The 15,539-nt window shown below is 46.3% G+C and overlaps 1 protein-coding gene across 1 annotated transcript; it reads right to left on the bottom strand.

Annotated features, from left to right (window-relative positions):
* Positions 1-2,476: 2,476 nt before the first annotated feature.
* On the bottom strand, positions 2,477-9,703 carry LOC130208207 (uncharacterized). The gene is given in 22 exon segments (XM_056437204.1): positions 2,477-2,574; positions 2,651-2,768; positions 2,843-2,984; positions 3,059-3,248; positions 3,336-3,466; positions 3,545-3,627; positions 3,692-3,861; positions 3,941-4,055; positions 4,123-4,319; positions 4,511-4,628; positions 4,710-4,918; positions 4,994-5,065; positions 5,068-5,146; positions 5,225-5,442; positions 5,525-5,621; positions 5,694-5,858; positions 5,958-6,032; positions 6,103-6,246; positions 9,143-9,267; positions 9,353-9,448; positions 9,529-9,605; positions 9,684-9,703. Coding segments are annotated over 22 exon segments (2,724 nt in total). The 3' UTR covers positions 2,477-2,491.
* Between the last annotated feature and the right edge of the window lie 5,836 nt (positions 9,704-15,539).

The raw sequence follows: 15,539 nt of genomic DNA, 5'->3' as shown, positions 1-15,539 counted from the left end.
TCTTGAACTCATGCGGAGCGAAAACCCACATAAAAAAACCCCACAAACTTCAATATGAACGTAAGAGTCGCATGGCCTAGAACAATTAGATCGTTTTGCGTTTTTTTGCTAAACGGGTACTTTTAAAACGATACCGGTGCCTGAACCGATACTTTAATAAAGAAAAGGAACACAATGACATTAAAAACCTCTTCGGCCATATTACCTGTAAAAGCCGTTATCATGGCCGCACTGACAAACGGATATCAGACTGTCAAACTCGTAGCTAGCAGCGCCATTTACCAGCTACGAGCCAGCTTAAACATGGTTATAATGGCTCTAATTTATTATTTGTTGGCCTATTTTTATGAATGCAAGACTAGCAATGAACATCACAGTACTAATCTGAGTTCAGGCTGCTCTTGTCACCATCAGTCTACATGTTTTCAGGGGGACCGGTCTCTCCATCGCGCTCAGCCTGACCGCTGATGTGCTCACGCAGACAAACACGGCGCATGCCTCCGCTTTCAAAGTTAAATGACGGCTATCATAACCTGCTGACAGGGCGGAGTCACCAGAGAAGTTTCTCAATTTCAATCAGCTCAGGCACCAAAAGGAAGCACCGAAATGTGCGTTGGGTTTCGGTCCAGGTGGCACTGGTTGTGTAGGAACCGGTGCAACCCGGCACCCGCAATGTGGCACCCAACCCTAGTCAGGAATGTTCTGCTGAAGCAGTCTGTTGAGAATGTGCTCTACTGTCCCTGCAGCAGCTAGAGGAGAGGGTGGTCAAGGTTCTCATATGGACAATACTTTCTTCAGTGTCCTCACCACCTGTGCCATCTTTTATACACCCGACCACTGCACATCAGAGAACTTGTGGAGATGGTCCGTCTAAAGTGGTCGTCTTGCTGCTTCTACCACATCGGTATACATCCCATTGTTGATCTGCCTCATGTGCCACAGTAAAAGTTGCTGCCCTGAATGCATGACATGCAACGCAGGGTTCAATTCAGTTTATTTGTATAGCCCAATTTCACAAATTTGTCTCAGAGTGCTTTACAATCTGTACACAGACATCCCTGCCCCAAAACCTCGCAACAGACCAGGAAGAACTCCCAAATAACCCTTCACGGGGGAAAAAAGGGAAGAAACCTTCAGGAGAGCAACAGAGGAGGATCCCTCTCCAGGATGGACAGAACAATAGATGTAATGTGTACAGAAGGACAGATTTAGAGTTTAAATACATTCAATGAATGTGACAGAGTGTATGAATAGTTCATAGTAGGCATATTCCACGATGGAGACCTCCACGATCCATCAGGCAGATGGCGGTGGGGAGGAGGAGTGGGCGGAGTCTCAACAGGACAGTGGCGTAGTCAGGAGCAGGAATTCCACGACCCAGACCTCGATGATCCATCAGGCAGATAGATCTATGTTCTCATAGGGTCCGATGACCCCATGAGACGTGAAGTCAAAAGGACTCCGGGGAGAAAGCATTGTTAGTAACGTGTGATGGAGAGATGAAAATTCATCCTTAAGGAGAGAAAAAAGAGGAGATAGGTACTCAGTGCATCCTAAAACGTCCCCCGGCAGCTATAAGCCTATAGCAGCATATCAAGGGGCTGGACCAGGGCAAACCTGATTCAGCCCCAACTATAAGCTCTGTCAAAGAGGAAAGTCTTCAGTCGACTCTTAAATGAGGTGACTGTCTGCCTCCCGGACTGAAGGTGGAAGCTGGTTCCATAAAAGAGGAGCTTGATAACTAAAGGCTCTGGCTCCCATTCTACTTTTTAAGACTCTAGGAACTACAAGTAGTCCCGCATTTAGTGAGCGCAGCTCTCTAGTGGGGCAATATGGTACTAAGCTCCTTAAGATATGATGGTGCATCACCAATCAAGGCTTTGTAGGTTAAGAGAAGAATTTTAAAAGTGATTCTTGATTTTATGGGTAGCCAGTGCAGAGCAGCTAGTGCAGGAGTGATGTGATCTCTTTTCTTAGTTTTAGTGAGAACACGAGCTGCAGCATTCTGGATCAACTGGAGGGACCTAAGAGACTTTTTAGAGCAGCCTGATAATAAGGAGTTGCAGTAATCCAGTCTCGAAGTAACAAACGCGTGAACCAATTTTTCTGCATCTTTTTGAGACAAGGTGCCTGATTTTTGAAATATTACGTAGATGAAAAAATGCAGTCCTTGTGATTTGCTTTACGTGGGAGTTAAAGGACAAGTCCCGATCAAAGATAATGCCAAGATTCTTTACAGTGGTGTTGGATGCCAGGGCAATGCCATCTACAGAAACCACATCAGATAATTGATCTCTGAGGTGCTCAGGGCCGATTAAAATTACTTCGGTTTTGTCTGAGTTTAACATCAAGAAGTTGCAGGTCATCTCCTCTGGTTTTATCGATAGATATAGTTGAGTATCATCTGCATAACAATGAAAGTTTATGAATGGGTTCAAACAAACTAGATACAAATTGAGTGAAAAGATGATTGCAGAACTTTTAAATTAGTTTATTCAGGAGTTTGACCAGAGGTTAACACAATAGGCCCAGAGGAGATCTGCCTTTGGTTGATGGAGTCCGTTCCTCTTTGTACTAGAAGAAAAAAAAGACAAAGTCGATCACCAACTGCATGTAGTTTGTTGACAAATGTTTCCCATATGTCCCGTACCCCGTTTTCTCTCTCGTCTGTAGTTCGTCTGGTGTGCAGGTTCAACACACTGGCCTCTGCATGAACCATCTGCTCGCCGATGCGAGTCACAAATCTCTGCATCGCAGTGGACAAAGATCTGTAGACGGACAGAAGGGTTTATTACACAGGGCTACTATGAGATGTGGACAATGCACACTGCTCATACGTTACCTCGTTCTTCAGAACAGCCTCATCTTTAGTAAAGGTGAACATCTTCATAGAGAAGCGTTTGATGTGGGATGGGACTAAAACACTGGCATCTCTCACAACAGGATGGAAAACTGTCACATAGCTGTCATCAGGATTTGCACAGCTGGGGAGGGATTGACAACATATTTGATTTATCACAAGTTATAAGACCTTACCTAGCTTTATGCTACTCATTACCTGTCTACAATGATATCCCAGCTAGGCAGAGATGTCCGGTCTTCATCAAGTGTAGCCCAACAGTTCTCCAAGATGAGCTCCAAATTTGGGTCAGTAGCCTCAACCAGCTCTACCTCAAAATAAAGAGGCTGCCTCAGATATTTTACAACTGGATAATCTTCTGCTTGGTAGAAGAGCGTGTACGATGAATCTGGAGGAGAAGAGTCCCATTAGAAAGAGGCATTGTCCTGACTGGGTACCGTCTTGCAAAAACAAGGTTTGATAAAGTCAACTTTACCCTGGGCTAGCCTCATTTGAACCATCAGCTGTCCTGAGCCGATCTCCGCGGTGGGTTCATAGAGTCTTGGTTTTGAGCTGAAGCCAACAGTCCGAGTCTCGTTGACCACATAGTAGCAGGAAATGGTTTGTCTTGGAGAAAAGGAAATACACTGAGGTGGACCTCACTAGAAAGTATATTCGATTAAAAGATTGGACGAGTCCCTCTACCTGTACTGAGGACCAACTGGTGATGGTCCTTTGTTGTAAGGCAAGGCAATCTCATTTTCATACAGCATGTAGTGGTCAAAGAACTGAGGACAAAAGGACATTAGCATTTAACAATAGTGTGGATATTTAAGGTGAACCAACACTTACTGTTCTTGTGGTTCCACATGACGCAACATTGAAAGAGAAATATGCAAAGCGATCACCACTGAATGCCGGTTTGCAAGACTGGTCCATTAGGGTCAGCCTACTTGGGACCATATTGGTCACAGAAGCCACCTTCACAGCCGTAGCCGTCATCGTTCCATTGGGGTAGCACTCTGCAAGTAGAGGTAGTAAGGGTGAAGAACACGTCCTATAGTCCCATCAGCAGAAACCCTCAACATGTTTAAGTCTTACCGGTTGTTGTTAAGGGAAAGTTGCAGGACAAGAAGAGATCAGCGAGCACCCAGTCGTTACGGGCATGAAGCAGAAAGAAGTCAACGTGGGCTCTTAGTGAATCTGAGGTTATCAGCTGGAAGACAAAGAGGGACGTTATCCAATGCAGAAGCTTCAAGGTGAGAGGTTACAGTGAAACATACCTCGAAGGTTGCATCCTTGGCATTGTATGGAAGACTGACGCTGAAGTGGGTGCCGTTTTCTTGGAACTGGTAGTGAGCCATCTCAGGTGTCAGCTGTTGTTGTCCAACCATTGCCTTGAAATTGTTGCCTTGACTCCCATATTTCACACTGATGTAAAACTGGTTCTGGTCACAGGTGCCAGTGATGGTTGGTAGCTCTAAAAGCAGAGACAAGGTTGACCATTGGACTATCTTTAGCATAAACTCTACGAGGTTGTGTAATGTCATATTTAAAAGGAGACACCCAAGGTTTTTGGTCAGTTGGCATCCATATCACATCTTTCAGTTGTTAAATTTCTCCCCACGCGACGCAATTGTGAGCTAGATACAGTGAAAAGTTCAATCTCACCAACATCTTGCAGAGACGCCTGCAACTCGACTGGGTGGGCAAATGGAGTTTCTTCAGGAAGAATGATAAACCCAAAGATCAGAGAGAGGAAGTAAGTTGTAATCAAGGGTTCAGGATTCTGCAGATGTAAAAAACTCAGTTATGTCACTGAAACCAAGAGAGCTGGCACCATTGACATTTAGCATTTAATTTCACTTGCATCTTTCAGGACAATATCTGCATCAAAGGGCACTAAAACAGAGATGCTCTTGGTTCCATTGGAGTGGCGATGCTCCTGGATGGTAAAACCTCTGGCATTGCTCTCTTCAACAGTGAGCACGCTGGTGAAGAAGGTGATGTTCCTCAGCACCACATCATGAAGAAGGGGCCCCAAGACAACGCTGAAAAGGCGAGCCTCTGGGACAGTATCTGAGGAACAGGAAAAAGGCTATAAACCTTCCTTTATTAGCCTGAAGTTCTGTCATTTAACAAATAATGACTTACTTTCTTGGACGTGGGAGCTTGAAGAATAAGAGGGTGGTAATGGGAACAACACCTTGTATCTGGTATCATCTCGGTGCCAGTGGTCCTCCATAGTACCTCGAGCATGGGCTCCACAATGTAGGAAACGTGGTACTGGTAATCTGGGGCATGGCTCTGCAATTATTCATGACATTTTAATAAAATATGCAAAGAAAAGTGACCATGCATTTCTAAGCTAGAGGACTTCCCAACCTTGTAGTGACCATCAGGCGAGCCCACTGGGATCTCAATGATGATGTGGAAATCTGTGGCGGACAGCGTGTACCCTCGTGCAGCCATCTGAGATCCATCGAGCCTCCTTCCGTTAATGCCCATGTGCATTTCTCGGATTTCAAAGCTGCCATCTACCAGTGGTGTCATACGGCGAGGTACGTGCCAAGAGATTACGTTGTTGGTGAAGAGGACGCCACCTGTTAATGATAACCCAACTGTTGACTCCTCCATATGACAGACTTAAGAAAACCATGTCCACACAGATTGCTCGAGACTTGCCTGTGGGACAAGCAGCTGCCAAGTCCACCACACCCAGACCATGTGGTGTCTTGTAGTAGGCGCTCACCCTGAAAACTTCCATGGAGACTCCATCCACCTAAGAGATGTCAGGTTTATAGTTATGCTTCTATGGCCAACTTTAATGCAAACCACTTGGTGTGTTGCTTACCTCTTCCGAAGTCGTCTCTGCTGTATTGTAGGGGGATCGCATAACCAGACGGGTTGAGGTCACCATGGCACCATAACCGGCTTGTTCAGCCTCCCTCAGCACCATTGACACTGGTTCTGGGGTGTAAAATGTCAACTTCCAGATGCCATGTGCTGCCCCAGAGGCCTATAGGCAAGGAGAGAATTAATAATGTCCTCTGTTGAATGAGATAAAAGAGTGCAGGTTGAAGAGCAAGCCCACTGTAACAGGAATGTATACACATACATCAGGAATGACGTTGATCTCTTTAATATCTCGAGTCTGCCCCTTAGCTTCAGGAGTAGCAATGTGGTGGGACACCTAAAAGAAATGGTGGCTTAATAGATTGTTAGAAACAAGTCAGTCGAGCTTTCAATATTAAGTGACCTACTTCCATGTAGTTCCTGTCACAGAGAATCTCTCTAGAGGCCCAGCTAGTGTAGCTGCAAGTCTGGCTCACATCATGGGTAACCACGTCTGATCCACTGGGGCCGTACAACCGGAGCCTTAAGCCAACATTAAAGGTTTGATCGTCCTACAAATGAAATGCATGAAACAAGAATTTGGCTTTAGGAGAGTCAAGAGCTTAAAATCCTGTAATTTTTTAATCAAAAATGGCTCCAATTAGTGTTCTCCAATTGGGGAAACATCTTTATTATTTTTATAGTGGCTAAAATATATGAGGTCAAACATTGGCCGTTTTAGATGGCCGCTGTATGAAACACATACAATACTGATAAGCTAAAAATAAATGCCCGTAAAAAGTTACATTCTTAAGTAGGGGTGCAACGGATCATCATTGATCCGTGATCCGTTCGGATCATCTATTTCGGTTCGGCACGCGCATGATCCGCGGATTGATTTATGAAGAAAAAAATTGTGCATGCTCAGTCCACACAGCCGTAACACGTGGCTGACATAGCGATTGCTAACATAAAGAAAAACCTGCAACACAGCGTGGTCATGGCGAGCGGAGGAACAGAAGAACTAGAACGCCCCACATGGAAATCCCCTGTTTGGGAGCATTTTGGCTTCCCTGTCAAATTGAATTCAGAAGGAAAGAGGTTGGTGGATAAAACCGTGACGGTGTGTAGGCACTGTGGCACAAGAAAGTCATACAACAGTGGAAACACATCGAGCATGGCCAGTTTGGCCACGCATTTACAGCGACATCACCCCGGTGTTTCACTGACGGAGTGAACCAAAGCGCTCACCCATGCATTTAAGCAGCCCCTTCCTCCACAATCAGACCGGGCTAACGCAATCACAAACGCTATCGGTCTGTTTATAGGTGCTGACATGAGGCCATATTCCGTTGTGCAAAACAAGGATTCAAACACATGCTGAACGTGTCGAGCCACGTTCGACATCCCGTCGCACCACTTCAGCGATAATATTGTGCCAGGTCTGTATGAGCAGAAGAAAAGGTGGTGGATGAGTTGTAGCACCCTCTGTTGCACTCACAACAGACGGGTGGACGTCGAGGGAACGTGAGCTATGTGACAATAACCGCCACTTCATCACAGCAGACTGGGAGATGAGAAGTCCGGTGCTGCAGACACGCCCCTACGGAAGTCACAGGCAGTCACCTGCGCAGGTACTGACACAAGCAGTGGAGGAATGGAAGATAAAGAGGCCACTACTAATATCCCAGTCACAACTGATAATGCCAAAATCAAATAAATGCAGTGAATGAGGCAGGACTGGGCCCACAGATAGGGTGCTTTGCACATGTAGTAAATTTGGCATCACAGAAGGGAATCTCAGTCAATAGGATGGACCGCCTCCTTGGGAGGATCAGGAAGGTGGTTTCCTACTTCCACAGAAGCACAACAGCTGCTCATGTGCTTAAGACAAGGCAAGAAATGCTAAAGCTGCCTACTCATAAGCTCATACATGATGTCCCAACAAGGTGGAACTCCACTTATGATATGTTAGAGCGTTATCTGGAGCAGCAGGCAGCTATATACTCTGCATTGACCTACAAGACCCTAAAGAAAAATGTCAAAGACATCATAACCCTTTCTGATGATGATGTGAGAGTGGCAGAGGAGGTCCTCCAGGTGCTTAAACCCCTTAAAACTGTTACATCTCTGCTGAGCACTGAAACGTTACCATCTGTGTCAATGATCCTTCTGCTGAAAACAAGGATTCTACAATCCATGGCTCCAAGTGTGGAAGACAGCACCATCACTCAAGATGTCAAGACTGCCATTAGAGAGGACCTGAAGCCCAGATACACTTCACCCCCTACTCTACAGGACTACCTCCACAGATCTACTGCCCTGGATCCAAGGTTTAAGTCCCTGTCTCACATAGACCCTGACCTACGCCAGAGGACATACAGTGACCTCACCACTGAGATTGTGAGCAGTCTGGCCACTGAAGACTGTGATGAGGTAAAGGAAAAAACATTATTTTAAAATGATCAATTTAAATCTTCATACATTTTTATTTTCAGTAATAATGGCATTCATTTAATGTTATTGCCGCATTTTTATGTTTATGAAACATGAAAATAAATAATAGGTTTAATTAATGACCTATTCTTTTCTGCAGGGTCAAGCTGCAGAGCCAACAGGAGCAAACTTGGACACATCTCCTCCACAAAGAAGTCGGCGTTGGCAGAGCTTTTTTGAGAGACCTTTGCCAGCAAAGACATGGACAGCAAGACTCCTGCTGACATCAAAGAGGAGGTGGCATTCTACCTGGCAGCAGCGGCATTGCAGTGGATGGTGATCCACTGACATGGTGGAAAAGCAATGAGTTTAAATACCCTCATATTGCTAAGATGGCAAGATGCTATCTCGCTGTGCCAGGCTCTTCAGTTCCTTCCGAGAGTGTTCTCAACAGCAGGGACATAGTGACTGCAAAGAGGTCCACACTCTCCCAGACAATGTAGACACCCTTGTCTTTTGAAAAGAATTTAAAATTATAAGCTCATGTATGCTTTGTTTTCTTTCTTTAATTCTTCTTTGATAATAATGCTCTTGTTTCAAGGAAGATGATGTGCCTTCTTATGTTGCACTTTAATTTGTTTTTTATTAATGGTCATTGGTCCATGTTTAAAGGAAGGAGATATGCCTTTTTATGTTGCACTTTAAGTTGTTTTTCATTGATTATGTTGAAAAGAAGATGTTAATTGTACACTTTAAGTTGATTTTATATATTTCAATTGAATAATTTAAAAGTGTTAATAAACAAAAAGACAAAACATGTTTATTTGTCTTGTCTATTTTTTTTTTTTTTTTTTTTTGCTGATCCGAAAAATGATCCGATCCGTGACTCTGATCCGAGGAACGATCCGAACCATGAGTTTTTTGATCCGTTGCACCCCTATTCTTAAGTCATTAATGCAACAAATGTGCAAACATGTTTCTCACAGGCAACTCATAATTAAATGTCCTCAAATAATGTAAACTCAAACACACCTTATTGTCCACGTAGCAGCCCAGCAGAGACGAGTAGATTCTGGTGTTACCCCACGGGTCGGACTCCATGCTGTAGCCACACTGAGCAGCCAAGTTGGGTGTTATCACAATGTGCTGGGTGCCATCTGGGGGGGAAATAAAGACGAGCATGACAGGACACCTCTCTCCTAGTGTTAACCAACCATGCTTATTAGCAGACTGCATACTTACTGATGGCCTCCACCTCAAGCTCATGCCCCACTGCTAGGGCCTTGTCCAATGACAGCCTCATTAGATTACCCACGCAGTCTGAATGCAAGCCACTGCCTGTGAAAAGAAAAGGCTTGTGAGGAGCAGTACATTTTCTGGAACAGTGGTAATGTCATTTAGTTTAAAGTCAGGCTTACTTGATGGTAAATAAACCTTCGTATTTGGCCTTGCTTGAGCCAAGAGGATTACTGCAGCCATCAAGTTCCATAACAACCTTCACGTAAAACACATCATTTAGAGACATTAAGTGTGCAGCAAGCAGTCATTAAACACAGAAAGTAGAGTAACTCACATGTTCCCAAGTCTCCACATCTTGCAGTCTGAGAGCAGCCAAACAAAAGAACTAGAGGAATCCAATCACTAGCAGCGCTTGGCACTGAACACCCAGCACACCTGATAACAGACCAACTCTGAAGAGAAGTGACTGACTGCTTGCAGATACATCGCCAGCTGTTTTATACATCAGTTAATTACAATACACATGTGAGACATCACCAGCTGTTTCAAAAAGGACCTGTAACAGGTGATCTTCCATCCTGTGGGTGGACTCCAGTCTCTATTGGGAGAGGAGGACACAAAAGGGAGAGGACAGCAAAGGGAGTGAAGTTTGAAGGGAAGTCAACAAATGAAGAGAAGTTTGGGAGAAAACTGTTCTGATAAAGGAAATAGAGTGGTTTACCGGAAGGTGATGAGGGGGAATTTAAAGTAAAACCTTAAATTCAGAAAGGAAGATGAGCATGTCGTTCTTAGCTCGATAGCCCTGACTAGGGAAGTGACATAAAAGATCGGAGACGTGGAAATGGCAAAAGTCCTGAGGGATGGAAACTTGTTTACACTATATTAATACGGAAGAACCGAAAAACAAAGCAATGCTAATAGACAGTATATGTAAGAGCATTTTAAGTGAGAAAAGAGTGTTGGGTGAGAATTGAGTTACACGGTGTGTGATAACAGGTATTGCAGTCGATGAAGATCTATAAAAAATCCAACAGAGTTTGAGTGGGGGAGAAGTGAGATGAAGAGATTGATAAGAACAGTTCATGGTGAAGGGGTTGAGCTAACATTACGTTAGATAGCGGTTAGCTACATTTAAGGTATGGTTTTCTGCAGTTCAAAGGTCGCTATGTCTTTCTACGTCTGGCATCCTTGTAACTCATATCTGGGAGTGAGATGTGTGTGCACTTTAAGTCATCTTTGCCTAATATAAAACAATGCACACATATAACACACTTTCCTCTATATGTTGTGGCAGCACACAATACAATACAATACATTTTATCTTGCACAGGTAGGACAGACTCACTGTCGACCAATTGGAAGAATGGGTAACAATGGATTTTCCTGAGAAGAGCAGTATTAGCCTAGAACAGGGGTGGCCAACCAGTCAGAGACTAGGAGACACATTTTTTACTGTGTTGCCGCAAAGAGAAACATGATGCGCACACACGCACACACACACACAAACACAGTCACACACACACACACACACTCAGTTCAACCAAGTCCACAAACATTAATATAATATTTTACAATAGCGTTTTTCTTTTACTATGCATGTTGCTGAGTGGGACTTCCTGCATTCTTTGCCTTGAACAATCCTCTTCAATATGGCTTGATTCTGTTGTTGCCACAGGAAGCATTTCTTTCACATGGGTCAGTCAGAACAGGTCGATGCTTTGATTTCACGAGTTTCAGGAAACAGACTCGCACACGAACGATCTTCAGCGAATTAACGTCCGCGAACCCCTCCGTAGAACGGCCCTCTCGACATTCGGCTGTGGAGTTTCTGCGTTTGGCCAGCGTGTCATGAAGTTTAATTTCATCTCGCCCACTTGCGCGTTTGACGAAAATACCGTCTTGAACTCATGCGGAGCGAACACCAACATAAAAAAAACCCACAAACTTCGATATGAACGTAAGAGCCGCATGGCCTAGAACAGTGGTCCCCAACCACGCCCGCGGGCCAGATCCGCCCGCCTCCACATTTGGACCCCTGAACAATACCTTAGACGCTTTCGATTTATTATTATTTTCACCTGCCGCTGCCGTTGAGATTGCAGTGAGACGGAGAAAATGTGAAGTGGTGCTCGCAATAAAACATCTTTGATGGGACGTGTCGTCTCGGCCAATCAGCGTCAGATGTCCACAGCGTTTGGGAAGTTAGGTTAGGCTGAATGTTAGTCCGCTACATCTGCTGCTGTCACGCTGCGGTGTAGCGATACTAACAAAGTACCGTGCGTTAAAAACGATGTGATTTAGCATATTTTAGTATCGATACTTCATTAAAAGAGCGATCAGAGCGCACATGCTGCTCCGCTCCGTTAAATGCAGGGTTAGTATCAATCCCCCGGCTGGCCTCCAGCAGACAAGGGAAACGTTATGTGGCTCTCAAAGGAAAAAGTTTGGGGACCCCTGGCCTAGAACAATTGGATTGTTTGTTTTTTCCAATACCGGTGCTAAACGGGTACTTTTAAAATGATACCGGTGCCTGAACCGATACTTTAAAAAAGAAACACAATGAGGACATTAAAAACTTCTTCGGCCATATTACCTGTACAAGCCGTTATCATGGCCGCACTGACAGACTGTCAAACTCGTAGCTACCAGCTACGAGCCAGGTTAAACATGGTTATAATGGCTCTAATTTATTATTTGTTGGCCTACTTTTAGATGATAGATAGATAGATATATACTTTATTAATCCCCAGGAAATTTGTGACAGTAGCAGCAACACACAAGAATAAAACAAAACACAAAATATAAGAAACAGGGATGAAAGATATAGAAGTATACAAGTAAAATAAAAGTAAAATACAAAACAAAATATATATGTAAATATACACACATATGCATACACAACACACAACAACACTGACAAATCAAATACAAAAATATTAAATATAGACAGAGTGCAAAAGCAAAGTGTGTGTATGAGAGCAGAGCAAATGAAATGAAATGTGTGTGTATGTGTAGTGCAAACAAATGAGATGTGTGAAGTGCAGATCAACATAGTGTAAGTATTCAGTTATTGTTGTAGTTATTGCACTATGAACTGGCAAGAGGTGATCTGTTATAGAGCCTCATAGCCCGCAGGAATGTTCTCCTGTATCTGTCCTTGTGGCAGCGGAGCGTGAGGAGACGTCTGGAGAAAGTCCTCCTCTGTCCCTGTAGGAGGTGGTGGAGAGGGTGGTCCGGGTTGTCCAATATGGACACAAGTTTCTTCAACGTCCTCCTCACCACCTGTTCCAGGAGCTCCAGCTGGCAGCCGATGATGGAGCCAGCCTTCCTAACCAGTTTGTTGAGACGGCTGGTGTCACCGGCTCCGATGCTGCTCCCCCAGCAGACAATGGCAAAGTGCAGCACACTGGCCACTGGCCACAACCGACTGGTAGAATAACTCCAGCATCTTGCTGCACACGTTGAAGGATCGAAGCTTTCTCAGGAAAAAGAGTCGACTCATCCCTTCTTGTACACAGCGTGATGTTGGCCTTCCAGTTCAGTCGGCTGTCGATGGAGACGCCCAGGTACTTGTACTCCTCCACCATGTCCACGTCCACTCCCAGGACACTCAGAGGTGGAGGAGCTGTCGCCTTCCTCCTGAAGTCCACCACCATCTCTCTGGTCTTGGCCACGTTCAGCCGAAGGTGGTTCTCATCGGCCCACTTTACAAAGTCACTCACCACTGCCCTGTCCTCCTCCTCCCGTCCATCCCTAATACACCCGACCACTGCAGAGTCATCAGAGTACTTCTGCAGATGGCATGACTCCGTGTTGTACTGGAAGTCACTGGTGTACAGGGTGAAGAGGAAGGGAGACAGAACAGTTCCCTGTGGGCTCCAGCATCACTGACCTCCAGACAGCACACGCCCCATTCTGACAAACTGTGGTCTGCCTGTGAGGTAGTCAGTGATCCAGGAGATGGTGGACGATCCACACCGACCACCCGCAGCTTCTCACTCAGCAGCAGTGGCTGGATGGTGTTAAATGCACTGGAGAAGTCAAAGAAAGTGACTCTCACAGAGACACCGGTTCCATCCAGGTGCGACTGAGCCCGTGGCAGCAGGTAGATGATGGCGTCCACTCCCACATGAGGCTGGTAAGCAAATTGCAGAGGGTCCAGCGATGATTTCACCTGCGGCCGGAGGTGGGCCAAGACCAGCCTCTCCAGCACCTTCATCACATGGGAGGTGAGGGCGACGTCGGTAGTCGTTGAGGCCAGATGGTGTTGACTTTTGGGACAGGGACCAGGCACGTCTTCCACAGCACTGGACTTCCCCCAGCCTCAGGCTGAGGTTGAAGAGGCGCTGCAGGACACCAGACAGCTGGGTGGCGCAGGTCTTTAGGACCCTGGGGCTGACGCCATCAGGACCTTCCGCCTTGCGCTGGTGTAGCTTCTCCAGCTGTCTTCTCACCTGGTCAGTCATCACAGAGAGAGGGGGGAGGGAGGAAGAGCCCATTGATGATGAGGGCTCGGTGAATGTGCAGCTCCACAGGGGGGACAGAAGGGGAGGTGTTTGGGAGGTGTGATGTGGAGGAGACAGGAGGGCTGTGAACTGAACCTATTGAAAAACAGTTCAGCTCGTTGGCCCTCTCCAGGGAGCCCCCTGGCTGTCTACCTCCCACCTTGAAGCCAGTTATCTGCTTCATCCCAGACCACACCTCCTTAGTGTTGTTCAGCTGGAGTTTGGCCTCCAGCTTCCTCCTGTAGGAGTCCTTGCCCTCCCTGAGCTTCACCTTTAGGTTGTGCTGGGCTCTCCTCAGCTCATCCCTGTCTCCAGACCTGAAAGCAGCTTTCTTCTTGTTAAGAAGCACCTTCAGGTCCCTGGTGATCCAGGGCTTGTTGTTGGGGAAGCAGCGCACAGTCCGTGATGGGATGGTGGTGTGTTCACAGAACTTGATGTATTCCGTGATGCAGTCGGTCATACTGTTGATGTCCTCCCCATGCGGTCCACACAACACATCCCAGTCCGTTGACTCGAAGCAGTCCTGCAGAGCGTCGTCAGCCTCCAGAGACCACCTCCTCACAGTCCTGGTGGTCACCGGCAGCCTCTTCACCAGAGGAACATACTTGGGTGTCAGCCGGACCAGGTCATGATCAGACCTGCCGAGGGGGGGAAGGGCAGTGGCACTGTATGCGTCCTTAGTATTAGCATACAGCAAGTCCAGAGTTTTATTGTTCCTTGTTGGGCAGTCTATGTATTGATGGAAGGTTGGCAGAGCTTTATCCAATGTGGTGTGGTTAAAGTCACCAGTGATAGCCATGAATGCTCCAGGCTGTTGATTCAGCAGAGCAGACACAGTGGAGTGGATGGTGTCCACAGCTTCCACAGCGTCAGCTGATGGTGGCGCACACGACAACCACAATGGCGGACGTGAACTCCTCGGCAAATAATAAGGCGCATCCCCACGGCCAGCAGTTCTATGTTCAGGCTAGAAGCGCCTTCACGCACACATGGTCCGGATGGCACCACCGCTCATTCACATAAACAGCGATCCCGCCTCTTCTTACCGCTCTGTATAGCGTCTCTGTCCGCCCGAACAGTCCTGAAGCCGGGCACGGACGCTGCCAGATCCGGATAGTCCGCAGCGTGCAGCGTCCTCCCGTAAAACACAAGAGGCTGTCTCACAGAAGATCCTCAGTCATTACCAGCGCCACGAGCTCATCCGTCTTATTCGCCAAAGACCTCACGTGCCTCGGGCATGATCGGCGGTACGGCACCGAGGGGTTTGTATCTCCCTCATTTTAGCCCTCCGCTTGACACCCCGATCTGCAGCGGTAAAGCTCGCCCTGCGTAGCTCCAGCGGGATCACAGGTCTGTCTCCAGGCAGAAGCTGCGGCCTGCACAGCTGGGCTCATGCTGAAGGGTAGACGACGGTCCCCGGCTATTGTTTCTGGCTGTGGCTCGATACCACACAAGGAACAAAAGCCGCTAGGTAAAAGTTTCGAAAAAAGTAGTTATGGTCCAGTGTCCACTGTAACTAAGACAAAGCGTGAAAGAAAAGAAAAGGAGGAAAAGTGCAAAAAAGACAATAAAATAAAAGCAAAACGCTACTCTATCTCAAACACAGCAGCCATTGGTATCGGTGCGTTATTTTATGAATGCAAGACTTGCAATCAATGTCACGGTACTAATCTGAGTTCAGGCTG

This window comes from Pseudoliparis swirei, chromosome 18 (assembly GCF_029220125.1).
Source record: "Pseudoliparis swirei isolate HS2019 ecotype Mariana Trench chromosome 18, NWPU_hadal_v1, whole genome shotgun sequence".
Taxonomy (NCBI): domain Eukaryota; kingdom Metazoa; phylum Chordata; class Actinopteri; order Perciformes; family Liparidae; genus Pseudoliparis; species Pseudoliparis swirei.
The sequence above is the reverse complement of the archived record's forward strand: the minus strand, read 5'-3'. Positions and strand labels throughout refer to the sequence as shown.